The 17,656-nt window shown below is 39.9% G+C and overlaps 1 protein-coding gene and 1 pseudogene across 1 annotated transcript in view; both read left to right on the top strand.

Moving 5' to 3' along the window:
• Positions 1-9,411: 9,411 nt before the first annotated feature.
• LOC128658333 (uncharacterized) lies at positions 9,412-9,530 on the top strand (annotated as a pseudogene).
• Positions 9,531-10,556: 1,026 nt separating this feature from the next.
• TOGARAM2 (TOG array regulator of axonemal microtubules 2) overlaps positions 10,557-17,656 on the top strand; it is an 81,166-nt gene continuing 74,066 nt past the window's right edge. The window contains exon 1 of the mRNA XM_053712805.1: positions 10,557-10,665. Within this exon, the coding sequence (XP_053568780.1) occupies positions 10,557-10,665 (109 nt within the window). The remainder of the gene's footprint in view (positions 10,666-17,656) is intronic.

Genomic DNA, 17,656 nt, shown 5'->3' with positions numbered 1-17,656 from the left:
GAGTCTCCTTTTCTGATTTTTCATCAGGATAAGGCGGTGTTGCGAACTTCTTTTGAATTTTTACCTAAGTTGTGAATTCCAACAACATTAGTAGAGACATTGTGGTTCCTTCATTATGTCCTAATCCTAAGAATTCTAAGGAGAAATCGTTGCATTCTTTGGATGTTATTAGAGCTTTGAAATATTATGTTGAAGCTACTAAGTCTTTCCGAAAGACTTCTAGTTTATTTGTTATCTTTTCTGGTTTTAGAAAGGCCAGAAAACTTCTGCCATTTCTTTGGCATCTTGGTTGAAATCTTTAATTCATCTTGCCTATGTTGAGTCGGGTAAGACTCCGCCTCATAGGATTACAGCTCATTCTACTAGGTCAGTTTCTACTTCCTGGGCGTTTAGGAATGAAGCTTCGGTTGATCAGATTTGCAAAGCGGCAACTTGGTCCTCTTTGCATACTTTTACCAAATTCTACCATTTTGTTGTATTTTCTTCTTCTGAAGCAGTTTTTGGTAGAAAAGTACTTCAGGCAGCGGTTTCAGTTTGAATCTTCTGCTTATGTTTTTCATTAAACTTTATTTTGGGTGTGGATTATTTTCAGCAGGAATTGGCTGTCTTTATTTTATCCCTCCCTCTCTAGTGACTCTTGTGTGGAAAGATCCACATCTTGGGTAGTCATTATCCCATACGTCACTAGCTCATGGACTCTTGCTAATTACATGAAAGAAAACATAATTTATGTAAGAACTTACCTGATAAATTCATTTCTTTCATATTAGCAAGAGTCCATGAGGCCCGCCCTTTTTTGTGGTGGTTATGATTTTTTTGTATAAAGCACAATTATTCCAATTCCTTATTTTATATGCTTTCGCACTTTTTTCTTATCACCCCACTTCTTGGCTATTCGTTAAACTGAATTGTGGGTGTGGTGAGGGGTGTATTTATAGGCATTTTAAGGTTTGGGAAACTTTGCCCCTCCTGGTAGGAATGTATATCCCATACGTCACTAGCTCATGGACTCTTGCTAATATGAAAGAAATGAATTTATCAGGTAAGTTCTTACATAAATTATGTTTTTATTACCCAATTTTGCATAACCAACACTGTTATATTAATAAACTTTTTACCTCTGTGATTACCTTATATCTAAGCCACTGCAGACTGCTCCCTTATCTCATTAGTTTTGACAGACTTGCATTTTAGCCAATCAGTACTGACTCATAAATAACTCCACTGGAGTGAGCACAATGTTATCTATATGGCACTAGCACTGAAAAAATGCACTGAGGTAATAGGCGGCCTTCATCGGCTGAGAAAGTAGCATATGTGCATACCCAGGTTTAGCTTTTAACAAAGAAAACCAAGAGAACAAAGCAAATTTGATGATAGCTGTAAATTGGAAAGTTGTTTAAAATTGCATGCCCTATCTAAATCATGACAGTTTAATTTTGACTAGACTGTCCCTTTAAGTTATACTGATTTTTCGCAGCTATTTTAAGTTATCCACTTGTTGAAAACAGTTGCAGATTTCAATTTAAACAAAATCTATGTTGTTACAAGATCGTTGTGTTTTTAGCTAAAACTGTGACTTGAATTTGAAGCTGTAACGGTTATTATGTAGTTTAACGATGTAAAATCCAGCACTGAATATGTACAGCGTGTGAGATAACAGTTTTCTACAAACATATTCTCTCTTTTTGTATCTATTTCTGCCTCCCATTCTGTAATTAATTGGATGGAATCAGTCAATATCTGGTGAGTTAGTGTTTATTTTGCAGAATATTCTTATAATTTAAAATGGATACACTTCTTGTGAAGTAAGGAAGAGTAATACGTACTGCTAAACAGCATTATATTATTACACTATGACTTGTATATCACCATAGCTTTAATTCCGGCAAATAGGTTAAACACAGAGTTAAAGTTAGCACCAGTGTAGCAATGCATTATTGGTACCTACCTGAACACACCTAGGGAGCCAATAACAAGAGTCATATGTGCATAACCCCAATCACCAGCTAGCTCCCAGTAGAGCTCCTGAGCCTTCCTAAAGCTGATAACAGAAGAGCATTGACAATTGCATGCTGTATGTGAATCATGAACATTTAGTTTTGGCTTCTATATCCCATTAAACCTTTTGGGGCATATTTATCACAGTGCGAGTGGACATGATACGAAGTAGCCTATCATGTCCGCTGCACATCGATAAATGGCAACAGCATACGCTGTCGGCATTTATCATTGCAGCAGCAGTTCTTGTGAACTGCTGGTGCAATGCCGCCCCCTGCAGATTCGCGGCCAATCGGCTGCTAGCAGGGGGTGTCAATCAACTCGACTGTATTCGATCTGGTTGATTTCTGTCTGCAGCCTCAGAGCAGGCAGACAGGTTATCTTTAGACCGCTGCTTCATAACTTCTGTTTCTGGCGAGCCTGAAGGCTCGCACGAAACAGGGGCATCAAGCTCCATAGGGAGCTTAATAAATCTGCCCCCTAGAATTTACTGAAATGTAATATAGATGTGAAAATAATGGGCTAGATTACATGTGGAGCGCTAATTTATTGTCCTGCCGCAAACAGACACATTTGCCAGTTTGTGGACGCACAATAAATAAGCAGCCAATACAAGTGGCTGGTTATTGCTACCGTGAGCTCACAGTACCAATTAGCGCTCAGAATATTATCCAAAGATCAAATCTCTGATTCATTTTCTAGAAATAAAACGGCACTGAAAAGTACCTTTACATTGCGGTTTATGGGAACGGTGTGTTCCCAGTAAATATATTTGTATATGCTGACATATATTTATGTGTTACTATGTGTATATACAGATATTACCACATACATATATAGGTATATTTTCATAAACATATATATTTAAAATTGCTACCCATCGCTGCGCTACTTACCCTCTTCACTGCGCTAGTTCTCATGCAGTGAGAACAAGGCTCCCATTGGAGCCTATGGAAGCACACTGCTTCCGTGCAATGCAAACGTGTAGTAGCGTTCTCATTGCACCTCACTTGTAACACCAACACACACATTTGCGTGTGCTGGTATTACTCATTTGAGTGCAAATATTACTTTTGCATAAGCGATATTTAGTGCTCAGCTCATAATCTGGCCCATTATGTGCAATCAAACTGGTTACAGTAATCTATGGGATTTGTAAGAATCTGATTGAGCCATCTTGACTGTTCATTGCAACCTACAAATACTGAGATCCTTTGGAAATTGACCTCAGTATTTTGTTTAGAGCCATATGAGCAAATGTAGCACTTCCCCTTCAGTGATTTTACAATTGTGCTACCCTAAAGTTCTAAGTCTTTGCTAAATAAAAGCTATTCACAAACAAAGATTTTGAGGTTAATTCCAATCTGTTAGAGGAACTATGTGTCACTATGATTAAACCTAACAAGGTTAGTATAGAAGGAGGGTCCTTTAAGTCAGTAGGAGGGACCTTTATGTCAGTAGGAGGGACCTTTATGTCAGTAGGAGGGACCTTTATCTCAGTAGGAGGGACCTTTATGTCAGTAGGAGGGTCCTTTAAGTCAATAGGAGGGGCTAATTACCAGGCTTGGTTAGTGGGGCCAGGCAGGTGGTAAAGATTAATTACAAGATAAAGGTCATGGTTTGGTATTTGACAGGTGAGGTGGTTAAAGGGACATGAAACCCAAAATGTTTCTTTCATGATTCAGATAGATAATACCATTTTAAACAACTTTCTAATGTACTTCTATTATCTATTTTGCTTCATTCTCTTGATATTCTTTGCTGAAAAGCATATCTAGATAGGCTTAGTAGCTGCTGATTGGTGGCTGCACACAGATGCTGCGTGTGATTGGCTCACCCATGTGAATTGCTATTGCTTCAGCAAAGTATAAATAGTGTAAATATCTAAAGAATGAAGCAAATTAGATAGTAGAACTAATTTGGAAAGCTGTTTAATATTGTGTTCTCTACCTGAATCCTGAAATATTTTCTTTGGGTTTAGTGTCCCTTTAAGGTGAAGGTTGATTGCAGCAGGGGGTCTAGGAAAACGTTAATAACCTTAAGCCAGTCACAGTTAACAATGGGGTTGCAGTTAGCGTTAATAACTTGTTTTAGGTCTGCAGTCAATATTGATTTAATGTTTTAGTTCTATCCCATATTGTCTTCATATTCTCTCTAAATTGTTTATTAATTTTATAATAAATCAGTGATTTCTTGTTTCCTATTGGGGCTGCATGACCCCTACACTTGACGCTGCTCCTGAGTAATGAGCAATATATATAGCAATTGTAAAGTCAAATTGTTGAGGTGGGGGAGTTTGGGAATCACCAATTTCCTAGTTCCTAAGGCTGTGCAAACGCTAAATACACCTCTATGCAGCAGCAGGTCACAAGACCAGATTGTGATGATGTCTTTTGCACGTCCCATTCAAAAGCAAAATCTGTAACCTCGATATTGAAAATGCAGCAAATTGCTTAAAACAGTATTTGTAGGTTACGCAATTTGCTTTATGGCTTTTCTAGCAAGTGTAGGACACAACTTTATACAAACAAAATGGGTTTTATTTCCTTTTAAAATATTTTTTTTTCAAGCCTTTTTATAGACAATTGTAAAAAGGCAACATAATCATGATTTGTCCTATAAATAAAAGGATTTGTAAAAGAAACAGATATTAACTTCTGCATTGGGTGGATGAGAAATGTAAAAAGGTTAACCCTCTTTTCTTATCCTCTTCCAGATATACATGTGAGTATTGCTGGTAGATACTGGTTTGTTGGTTTTCCAACACGCCTGAGATTAAAGGGACACTAACCCAAATTTTTTCTTTCATGATTCAGATAGAGCATGCAATTTTTTATTTTTTTTTAAAATACATTTTTATTAGCTTCCAACAGATTGATACATTTTGTAACAAAAAAGAAGAAAAGGAAAAAGGAAAATGAGCTGAACAGCAATGAGCAAATACAGGCCAGTAATAAAATTCATATCCAATAGATAGTGGTGTGCCTTATACATTACAAGAACAAGAAAAATAATAAAACAAAAGGAAGAGGAACCTCTCTTTTATATATGAAGCCATGTAGATCTTATGCTGTAAATTCAACTAACACTTCATGCTCTTTAAAATTTTCTGTTGGAATATTTTTTCCCTAATTTTATATACCTTACCCAGAAAACAAAAACAAAAAAACAAAAAAGAGAAAACCCCTCACAGTACTACGTAGCTGTTACCATAAACCTAACAGAATTAACTCTGTATTTCTGAATGGGTAAATTAAATATTCCATTTCACTCAAGGGAAGATATTTAATAAAGACAGACCACTTTCTAAAAAAAAAAATAACATCTCTTTCATCATTGAGATTAGTGTCAGTCTGTTCAAGTATACATTGTTTTTTAAGGCAATTTTTAACCTCTTGGATACTGGGGGTTTCCCTATTCTTCCATTTTTTAAGAATTAGATATTCGGCTAATATAACTAAATTAACAATTTTAGTATTTATAGATCGCTCCTCCGGATTCTTCCAGAGATATATTATGTGTGATGGTGAGAGACTCGGAGGGGAGGCTCCCATCGCCCTGAGCCAATATTCTATTTTCAGCCAAAGCTGTCGTATACTCGGACAATTCCAAAACATGTGTATAAGGTTGGCCGAGGGGAGGGAGCACCTAGGGCAACTGCTGAAATCAAGATTTCCACACCAAGAGCCTTTTTCAGGAGTAAAGAAGGTCATTAGTAATAATCTTATATGTGATTCTCTCCAAGTGGATGACAAGGTAATTCGTGAAACCTCAGATATTGAAAATTGAATTAGATTAGTATCCCCGACATTTTGCGACAAGGGCACCGCCCATTTACTAGAGATTTTTCCAAGTTCAAGTCTCCTTTTAAAGAGCTTAAATCTAAATAACTAGGAGAAATTGTCATAATACTATTCTTGGCTAATAGTAGCCACTTTTCTATAGTCCCCTGTGTCCAGTTCCATCCAAAGTTATTTACTAAGGTTAGGACAAAATGCCTAACTTGAAGATAGGCGAAAAACTCCTTGTGTGAAAGATTGAATTCCTCTCTTAGAGTGCCAAAGGTTTTTATACATTTCCTATCCATATCTAATAGTTGAAAAATGTTATGGAGGCCCAGAGCTTTCCACCTTTGAAAGAGGGGAGAGTGGAGCCCAGCTTGAAATTGGGGATTCCCTGTGAGTGGCATGTATTTAGATACTCTGCATTCTACATTGAGAAGTTTGCAGACTTTCCACCATGCCTGTAACGGATTATATATCGTCCTCATTTTTCTCACCTCTCTAGGTAAAGAGCTAGGAGTACAATGGATAATTGCTAGAGGGGCAAACGGTAATGTTACATTTTCCTCAAGTTCGTTGTCCGTGACATAGTCTCTCTTCGAGATCCAATCCATAATCAGACGAACCAAAAAAGCGTAGTTATACAGCTTAATATCTGGCAAAGCTAGTCCTGCGTATTTCCTAGGAAAAGATAATTTAGATAAAGAGATTCTGGGTTTTTTATTTTGCCAAATAAATTTTCTTAAGGAGGTGTTAAATATTAGAACATCTTTTCCTTTAAGAATCATAGGAACATTTTGTAAAACATATAAGAGTTTGGGAAGACAGACCATCTTATATAGGGCAATACGACCAGATAGTGAAAGAGGAAGGTTTTGCCAGTTTTTCAGATTCTCTTTAATTTTGTTCAAGACTGGAAGGATATTAAGATCATACCACATATCTGGGGTATCGGAGATCATAATACCCAGGTATCTAAAAGAACCAGTCACAAGTTTAAATGGCATGTTCTTCGGAGGGTCCTTAGGTTTATATTTACAGAGGTGTTAGAGATATATATTAAAATATCATCGGCATAGAGTGCTATTTTCATCTCTTTCTTACCGATCTTAATACCGTTAAGATGTTGTCTAATAAAAATGGCCAAGGGCTCAATGGAAATATTGAAGAGGAGGAGGGAGAGAGGGCACCCCTGACAAGTTCCTCTTTTGAGATAGATGTCTGGGGAAATAAAACCATTAATTAGTAGCTTGGTGGAAGCTGTTTTATATAAATTATTAACAAATTTGAAAAAGTTGCCTGAGAGGCCAAATTGTTGAAGAGAGTGAAGCAAATGATCAAAATGAACTGAATCAAAGGCTTTCTCAGCGTCTATTGAAATAATTGCTGAGTCAGGGGTGTCCCTCCCCTCTCCAATTCCTCCCTGCTTTTGAAATAATCTATGGTAAGAAAGAGTTCTCTGATCTTAGCTGCAGAGTTTCGTTTAAGTATGAAGCCTGCTTGGTCTTTATGGATAATCTTGGGTAAAAGGATTTGCAACCTTGAGGCTAAAATTGAGGATATGATTTTGTAGTCCACGTTTAGCAATGCTATAGGTCTATAAGATTCTTTCTTATCAGGCTCTTTTCCTTGTTTAAGTATTAGGGTAGTATATGATGCCGAAAAGCTCAATGGAGGTACATTACCCTGTATAAAAATATCATTATATAGTGATGTTAGATATGGTAATATTGCAGGGGAAAGCATTTTATAAAATTCATTGGGGAGTCCATCTGGACCCGGAGCTTTATTTAAAGAAAGATCTTGAATTGCCTTAGATACCTCCAGCTCAGATATAGGAGAATTAAGGGGTTCTACTACGTCCGGGGATAGTGTATGAAAGACAATTTTTTCCCAGAAAGTTTCTTGCTCATAGGAGTTTGAAACACTTAAAGAGTACAAGTCTTGATAATATTTTAAAAAGGACTGTATAATTTCTTCTGCAGTTGTTATGGTTTTTCCTTCTATTTGTAATGAGTCAATAATTGAGGAATTTTTATCCCTTTTTATTAGCTTTGCAAGGAGTTTTCCCGTTTTACTTCCGTACCTGTATAATTTAGCTTGGAATTTCATGTCTTTCTGGGTAGTTTTATATAAAAGAAGGGAGTCCCGGACTTTTAAAGTTTGCATGTATTGTTACCAATTACTAGGCATTTTTTCTAAGAGATAGGAATTATATGAATTAGAAATAGATTTCACAATTTCCCTTTCCCTGGCTTTAAGTTTCTTTGTTCTACTGATAGTGTAGGATAGAATCTCGCCTCTTAATACTGCTTTTGCAGTTTCCCAGAGAATATTGGGACGGTTAATGTAATCTTGATTAAAAGAAACAAATTCTTGGAATTTAATTGTAAGCCAATTTTTAAACTTAATGTCTGATGCTAAATATACTGGAAAAAAAGAATCTGGAGTTTCTAGGAGCGGTGTTACTAGAATAGAACTCTAGGGAGATCAGGGCATGGTCTGAAATACAAATAGGGAGGATTCCCGTAGCCACTTTTGATTTACATAATCTTTCATCTATAAAAAACAGATCAATCCTTGATAGAGATTTATGCGCCTTGGAAAGGCAAGTGAACTCCCTAGAGTCTGGATTCTGTGTCCTCCATATATCTTTGATTCTGAGAATCTGAAACAGTTTAAGGAATAATTTGGATTCCAGGTTATCTCTTTTGGTTCTAAGAGTGGCATTCTTGTGTCTTAATCTATCTAGGGGATATTGAGGTGACATATTGAAGTCCCCTCCAAGTATTAGGAAACCCTCTGCATATGTTAATATATTGGCTCGTAGTGTTTCCCAGTATTAGGGGCTAAAAACATTAGGGGCATAGATATTGCAGAATGTATAAAGTGTCTTATCTATTTTAATTTTGGCAAATAGGAACCTCCCCTCCGGATCAATTTTTTTGTGAGAAACTTGGTATTTTAACTTTTTCCCTAGTAAAATCGCTACCCCTCCTTTTCGTTGGGTGCTGGGTGACGCCAAGACTTCGTTAACCCAGGAACATTTAAGTTTAAGAACTTCCTCCATTTTTAAATGAATTTCCTGTAAAAATGCAATGTCTGTATTTATTTTTCTTAAATATGCTATTATTGTCTTACGTTTAATAGATGTTTTACAAACTTTGCCTCCTATGGAGGTGGTGAAGTAAGTTTGTGCTAGATTCTACGTTGATATGCGCTCCGCAGCAGGTTGGAGCCCGGTTTTCCTCTCAGCGTGCAGTGAATGTCAGAGGGATGTGAGGAGAGTATTGCTTATTTGAATTCAATGATCTCCTTCTACGGGGTCTATTTCATAGGTTCTCTGTTATCGGTCGTAGAGATTCATCTCTTACCTCCCTTTTCAGATCGACGATATACTCTTATATATTTACCATTACCTCTGCTGATTTTCGTTTCAGTACTGGTTTGGCTTTCTACAACATGTAGATGAGTGTCCTGGGGTAAGTAAGTCTTATTTTCTGTGACACTCTAAGCTATGGTTGGGCACTTTTTTATAAAGTTCTAAATATATGTATTCAAACATTTATTTGCCTTGACTCAGGATGTTCAACATTCCTTATTTTCAGACAGTCAGTTTCATATTTGGGTCTACCGCCACACTGCCTTGAATGCACCCGATCCCGTCTGATCTCGGAAGTTAAGCAGGGCCAGGCCTGGTCAATACCTGGATGGGGGACCGCCTGGGAACACCAGGTGCGCTAGGAGTCGGCGTTCCGGATGTGGCATCTTTCTAAATGCTTTAGCGGGTCAGATGAGATTTTTTAAGAACCTTAATAATGCAAGAAGAATTAACAGTGTCATATAAAGCAAGAACAGCAATTTAGCAATGAAATCACATCAAAACTAGAATTGGGTAATAACACAGCAGCAGAGTAAGCTGTGGCCTGTTGCTTGTTTGTAACCCATAGACCTCTAGTTATTTAGGATAATTCCTATCATGTAACCACAAAAGAATTTGGGAAAAAACTTTTTCCCTTCTCCTTTCTTAACCTTTGTTGGCAAACAAATTGGGATAAGAAGTAAACTAGTTGAAGAAATAACAGTTTATACAGATTAGTGTATCTATATAGTGCCTGCAAGGATAGGGATTCTTATAATAAGTAAGTCTAGTCTAGGGTATGTTCTAATCTGAGAGGATAAAGAATTATTTTTGGCAGTGATATTATACCAAAGAAAAATGAAAAAAAATACCTTACATAAGGGAGAAGGCAAGGAAGTAACAGCAATATCAGAGAGTACCATCTAGGGTTATTTTTACACGTTTAAGTTTCATAACACATTTACAATAATCCTTAACTCTGCTATTGCAAGCTTACCCTTGTTTTACAAAAAAAAAGGAAAATATATGCAGTTATCTTGCAAAGTTCAAATAAAGAGAGTCACAGAGTGTCCTAATAGCAATGGGGACATCTGAGTCAAAGAAAAGTTTTTTTTTTTTCTTCTTTATATGTATATATTTTTTTTCCCCTTTCTTTTTCCCCCCTTCTCCTTTCCCTTTTTTTTTCTCTCTTCTTTTATCCTTCTTTTTTTTTTCTTTAAATCCAGGACCAGGAACTCAAAAGTCCGTTGAATCAGCAAGGATATGAGATATATATATATAAAAAAAAATATGTCTTTTACATTACCAGTTCTTGTGGTGTAGAAAGTCAGCAGGGAGTTTTAGCGTCCTCCTCAGTAGCAGCCCCCCCTTGCGCAGCACCGGTGGAAGGGGGAGCACAATGAATACAGGGGATGTTGAAAACTCGTTCCTCCGCTAGTTATGAGGAGCAAGGAGAGGCAGCCCAGCATGTACAAGAGCAGCAGACTGATGACGACAAGCTTCGCCCTTCACGCAACATCGGTGGGAAGGGATCTCAGCAAGATGACAGATGCGGTCCACCGGTCTCTCATAGGATCTCTCCTTCTCCAAACAGAGACAGGACACCGCCAAATTAGATGTATCTCAGGTTCAGGAGCTGGGTGTCCGACGGAGAGCAATAGCCAGGTAGCGTCCACTAAGTCTGAGAATGCAGACAAACCAGCCGCCCGGCGTCCAGCGCGATGTCAGAAGGCTGCGAGGGGGGCTTGTATTTGACAATATTCCTACTTACAGGTGAGCCTCACACCTCATCTTGCTACGTTTAGCCAGGTAGAGACTCTTTATGCAGAGTGAGGTCTCCCATCAACTGTAGCGGTATAGCGGAGTAGCAAGGCAGGAGATATAGATGAAGAGCAGATTTACTCCTATTTCTTGTATTCTTCTCTCGGCAGCAGATTAGGCTGTTGTGTAGATCCAGACAGAATCACAGGAGGACCTTTCAAGTGCTGCAATATGCAGCTTCTAGTGCAATGGTCTGGCACAATCGGAGTTCCATCAGCGGTGGTTTCTTAGCTGAGCAAGCCGACCTGGGTCAGGGGTTTTAGGTGCTGGAAACTCGCCAAGGGCTTGAAGGGTAGGTGAGACAGAGCAGGTGTATCATGTGACCACACACCTGAACTCCTCCCCCGGAACTCTAGAGCATGCAATTTTAAGCAACTTTCTAATTTACTCCTACTATCAATTTTTCTTCATTTTCTTGCTATCTTTATTTAAAAAAGAAGGCATCTAAGCTAAGGAGCCAGACCATTTTTTTTGGTTCAGAGCATGGACAGCACTTGTTTATTGGTGCTGTCCAATCAGCAAGGACAACCCAGGTTGTGAACCAAAAATGGTCCGGCTTCTAAACTTACATTCTTGCTTTTCAAATAAAGATAGCAATAGAAAAATTGATAATAGGAGTAAATTAGAAAGTTGCTTAAAATTGCATGCTCTATCTGAATCATTAAAGAAAAAATTTGGGTTCAGTGTCCCTTTAAGGGCCCGATGAACTAAATATCTCTAGGCTGGTGAGATCATTAAACAATGCTCGCCAGTCCTATTTCCCTGGTGGAATGATCTAAAGCCACCCTGAAAACACACATTCACACAAAAATATGCAGGAAAAACATAATTTATGCTTACCTGATAAATTCCTTTCTCCTGTAGTGTAGTCAGTCCACGGGTCATCCATTACTTATGGGATTATATCTCCTCCCTAACAGGAAGTGCAAGAGGATCACCCAAGCAGAGCTGCTATATAGCTCCTCCCCTCTACGTCATACCCAGTCATTCGACCGAAACCAAACGAGAAAGGAGAAACTATAGGGTGCAGTGGTGACTGGAGTTTAATTTAAAATTTAGACCTGCCGTAAAAACAGGGCGGGCCGTGGACTGACTACACTACAGGAGAAAGGAATTTATCAGGTAAGCATAAATTATGTTTTCTCCTGTTAAGTGTAGTCAGTCCACGGGTCATCCATTACTTATGGGATACCAATACCAAAGCTAAAAGTACACGGATGACGGGAGGGACAGGCAGGATCTTTACACGGAAGGAACCACTGCCTGTAGAACCTTTCTCCCAAAAACAGCCTTCGAAGAAGCAAAAGTGTCAAATTTGTAAAATTTCGAAAAAGTGTGAAGTGAAGACCAAGTTGCAGCCTTGCAAATCTGTTCAACAGAGGCCTCATTTTTAAAGGCCCAAGTGGAAGCCACAGCTCTAGTAGAATGAGCTGTAATTCTTTCAGGAGGCTGCTGTCCAGCAGTCTCATAGGCTAAACGTATTATGCTACGAAGCCAGAAAGAGAGAGAGGTAGCCGAAGCTTTTTGACCTCTCCTCTGTCCAGAATAAACGACAAACAGGGAAGAAGTTTGGCGAAAATCTTTAGTTGCCTGCAAATAAAATTTCAGGGCACGGAGGACGTCCAGATTGTGCAGAAGTCGTTCCTTCTTTGAAGAAGGGTTAGGGCACAATGATGGAACAACAATCTCTTGATTGATATTCCTGTTAGTGACTACCTTAGGTAAGAACCCAGGTTTAGTACGCAGAACTACCTTGTCTGAATGAAAAATCAGATAAGGAGAATCACAATGTAAGGCCGATAACTCAGAGACTCTTCGAGCCGAGGAAATAGCCATTAAAAACAGAACTTTCCAAGATAACAGCTTGATATCAATGGAATGAAGGGGTTCAAACGGAACACCCTGCAAAACGTTAAGAACTAAGTTTAAGCTCCACGGCGGAGCAACAGTCTTAAACACAGGCTTAATCCTGGCCAAAGCCTGACAAAAAGCCTGAACGTCTGGAACTTCTGACAGACGTTTGTGTAAAAGGATAGACAGAGCTGAGATCTGTCCCTTTAACGAACTAGCAGATAAACCCTTTTCTAAACCTTCTTGTAGAAAAGACAATATCCTAGGAATCCTAACCTTACTCCATGAGTAACTCTTGGATTCGCACCAATGTAAGTATTTACGCCATATTTTATGGTAAATTTTCCTGGTAACAGGTTTCCTAGCCTGTATTAAGGTATCAATCACTGACTCCGAGAATCCCCGCTTTGATAGAATCAAGCGTTCAATCTCCATGCAGTCAGCCTCAGAGAAATTAGATTTGGATGTTTGAAAGGACCCTGAATCAGAAGGTCCTGTCTCAGAGGTAGAGACCAAGGTGGACAGGACGACATGTCCACTAGATCTGCATACCAGGTCCTGCGTGGCCACGCAGGCGCTATTAGAATTATCGATGCTCTCTCCTGTTTTATCCTGGCAATCAATCGAGGAAGCATCGGGAAGGGTGGAAACACATAAGCCATGTTGAAAACCCAAGGTGCTGTCACAGCATCTATCAGTACCGCTCCCGGGTCCCTGGACCTGGATCCGTAACAAGGAAGCTTGGCGTTCTGGCGAGACGCCATGAGATCCAGATCTGGTTTGCCCCAACGCTGAAGCAGTTGGGCAAACACCTCCGGATGAAGTTCCCACTCCCCCGGATGAAAAGTCTGGCGACTTAGGAAATCCGCCTCCCAGTTCTCCACGCCTGGGATGTGGATCGCTGACAGGTGGCAAGAGTGAGACTCTGCCCAGCGAATTATCTTTGAGACTTCCATCATCGCTAGGGAACTCCTTGTCCCTCCCTGATCGTTGATGTAAGCCACAGTCGTGATGTTGTCCGACTGAAACCTGATGAACCTCAGAGTTGCTAACTGAGGCCAAGCCAGAAGGGCATTGAAAACTGCTCTTAATTCCAGAATGTTTATTGGAAGGAGTCTCTCCTCCTGAGTCCATGATCCCTGAGCCTTCAGGGAATTCCAGACAGCGCCCCAACCTAGCAGGCTGGCGTCTGTTGTTACAATCGTCCAATCTGGCCTGCTGAAGGGCATCCCTCTGGACAGATGTGGCCGAGAAAGCCACCATAGAAGACAATCTCTGGTCTCTTGATCCAGATTCAGCATAGGGGACAAATCTGAGTAATCCCCATTCCACTGACTTAGCATGCACAATTGCAGTGGTCTGAGATGCAGGCGTGCAAAAGGTACTATGTCCATTGCCGCTACCATTAAGCCGATTACCTCCATGCATTGAGCCACTGACGGGTGTTGAATGGAATGAAGGACACGGCAAGCATTTAGAAGTTTTGTTAACCTGTCCTCTGTCAGGTAAATTTTCATTTCTACAGAAACTATAAGAGTCCCCAAGAAGGGAACTCTTGTGAGTGACAATAGAGAACTCTTTTCTACGTTCACCTTCCACCCATGCGACCTTAGAAATGCCAGAACTAACTCTGTATGAGACTTGGCAGTTTGGAAACTTGACGCTTGTATCAGAATGTTGTCTAGGTACAGAGCTACCAATATTCCTCGCGGTCTTAGTACCGCCAGAAGAGAGCCCAGAACCTTTGTAAAGATTCTTGGAGCCGTAGCTAACCCGAAGGGAAGAGCTACAAACTGGTAATGCCTGTTTAGGAAGGCAAACCTTAGGTACCGATAATGATCCTTGTGAATCGGTATGTGAAGGTAGGCATCCTTTAAATCCACTGTGGTCATGTACTGACCCTTTTGGATCATAGGTAAGATTGTCCGAATAGTTTCCATTTTGAACGATGGAACTCTTAGGAATTTGTTTAGGATCTTTAAGTCCAAGATTGGTCTGAAGGTTCCCTCTTTTTTGGGAACCACAAACAGATTTGAGTAAAACCCTTGTCCGTGTTCCGACCGCGGAACTGGGTGGATCACTCCCATTAGTAAAAGGTCTTGTACACAGCGTAGAAACGCCTCTTTCTTTATCTGGTTTGCTGACAACCTTGAAAGATAAAATCTCCCTTTTGGAGGAGAAGCTTTGAAGTCCAGAAGATATCCCTGAGATATGATCTCTAACGCCCAGGGATCCTGGACATCTCTTGCCCAAGCCTGGGCGAAGAGAGAAAGTCTGCCCCCCACTAGATCCGTTTCCGGATCGGGGGCCCTCACTTCATGCTGTCTTAGGGGCAGCAGCAGGCTTTCTGGCCTGCTTGCCCTTGTTCCAGGACTGGTTAGGTTTCCAGCCCTGTCTGTAGCGAGCAACAGTTCCTTCCTGTTTTGGAGCTGAGGAAGTTGATGCTGCTCCTGCCTTGAAGTTACAAAAGGCATGAAAATTAGACTGTTTAGCCCTTGGTTTGGCTCTGTCTTGAGGCAGGGCATGGCCCTTACCTCCAGTAATGTCAGCGATAATTTCTTTCAAACCGGGCCCGAATAATGTCTGCCCTTTGAAAGGTATGTTAAGCAATTTAGATTTAGAAGTCACATCGGCTGACCAGGATTTAAGCCACAGCGCTCTGCGCGCTTGAATGGCGAATCCGGAGTTCTTAGCCGTAAGCTTAGTTAAGTGTACTACGGCATCAGAAATAAATGAATTAGCTAGCTTAAGGACTTTAAGCTTGTCTATAATCTCATCCAATGGAGCTGAGCTAATGGTCTCTTCCAGAGACTCAAACCAGAATGCCGCCGCAGCCGTGACAGGCGCAATGCATGCAAGGGGTTGTAATATAAAACCTTGTTGAACAAACATTTTCTTAAGGTAACCCTCTAACTTTTTATCCATTGGATCTGAAAAAGCACAGCTATCCTCCACCGGGATAGTGGTGCGCTTAGCCAGAGTAGAAACTGCTCCCTCCACCTTAGGGACCGTCTGCCATAAGTCCCGTGTGGTGGCGTCTATTGGAAACATTTTTCTAAATATAGGAGGGGGTGAAAAAGGCACACCGGGTCTATCCCACTCCTTGTTAACAATTTCTGTAAGCCTTTTAGGTATAGGAAAAACGTCAGTACACGTCGGTACCGCAAAATATTTATCCAGCCTACATATTTTCTCTGGAATTGCAACCGTGTTACAATCATTCAGAGCCGCTAATACCTCCCCTAGTAATACACGGAGGTTCTCAAGCCTAAATTTAAAATTTGAAATGTCTGAGTCCAGTTTACTTGGATCAGATCCGTCACCCACAGAATGAAGCTCTCCGTCCTCATGTTCTGCAATTGTGACGCAGTATCAGACATGGCTCTATTATTATCAGCGCACTCTGTTCTTACCCCAGAGTGATCGCGTTTACCCCTAAATTCTGGCAATTTAGATAGTACTTCAGTCATAACATTAGCCATGTCTTGCAAAGTGATTTGTATGGGCCGCCCTGATGTACTTGGCGCCACAATATCACGCACCTCCTGAGCGGGAGGCGAAGGTACTGACACGTGAGGAGAGTTAGTCGGCATAACTTCCCCCTCGTTGTCTGGTGAAATTTTCTTTACATGTACAGATTGGCTTTTATTTAAAGTAGCATCAATGCAATTAGTACACAAATTTCTATTGGGCTCCACATTGGCCTTTAAACATATTGCACAAAGAGATTCATCTGTGTCAGACATGTTTAAACAAACTAGCAATGAGACTAGCAAGCTTGGAAAATACTTTTCAAATAAATTTACAAGCAATATAAAAAACGTTACTGTGCCTTTAAGAAGCACAAAAAAACTGTCACAGTTGAAATAACAATGAACCAAATTAGTTATAGCAACCAAATTTTCACAGTAAATGCATTAACTTAGCAAAGGATTGCACCCACCAGCAAATGGATGATTAACCCCTTAGTACCCAAAAATGGATAACAATTTAATATAAACGTTTTTATCACAGTCAAAACACAGTCTCACTAGTTTTGGTGACCCCTGGGCTCTGTAGAGACGTCCTGGATCATGGAGGAAGAAATAGGAAGACTGTGACTGAATTTTTACTGCGCAATAAAGCGCTAAAATAGGCCCCTCCCACTCATAATACAACAGTGGGGAAGCTCAGTAAACTGATTTTATTCATAAACAAACGACAGCCATGTGGTAAAAATCATGCCCATAAAGTTTTATCACCAAGTACCTCAGAAAAAAAACGATTAACATGCCAGTAAACGTTTAAAAATAAAATTATGAAATGTTATTAATAAGCCTGCTGCTAGTCGCTTTCACTGCAGTGGAGGCTCAAATATAACTTAAATGTATACAGTATTTTCTTAGTGAAGTTCCATTCCCTAGAAATACCTCAGTGTAAACATACATACATATCAGCCTGATACCAGTCGCTACTACTGCATTTAAGGCTGCACTTACATTACATCGGTATTAGCAGTATTTTCTCAGTCAATTCCATTCCTTAGAAAATAATATACTGCAACATACCTCTTTGCAGGTGAACCCTGCCTGCTGTCCCCTGTTCTGAAGTTACCTCACTCCTCAGAATGGCCGAGAACAGCAAATGGATCTTAGTTACGACCGCTAAGATCATACACAAACTCAGGTAGATTCTTCTTCTAATGCTGCCTGAGAAAAAACAACACACTCTGGTGCTGTTTAAAATAACAAACTTTTGATTGAAGAAATAAAAACTAAGTTTAACAACCACAGTCCTCTCACACGTCCTATCTATTAGTTAGGTGCAAGAGAATGACTGGGTATGACGTAGAGGGGAGGAG

This window comes from Bombina bombina, chromosome 4, assembly GCF_027579735.1.
Source record: "Bombina bombina isolate aBomBom1 chromosome 4, aBomBom1.pri, whole genome shotgun sequence".
NCBI lineage: Eukaryota > Metazoa > Chordata > Amphibia > Anura > Bombinatoridae > Bombina > Bombina bombina.
Note: the sequence above shows the minus strand (reverse complement) of the source record. Positions and strands in the feature narration are given on the sequence as shown.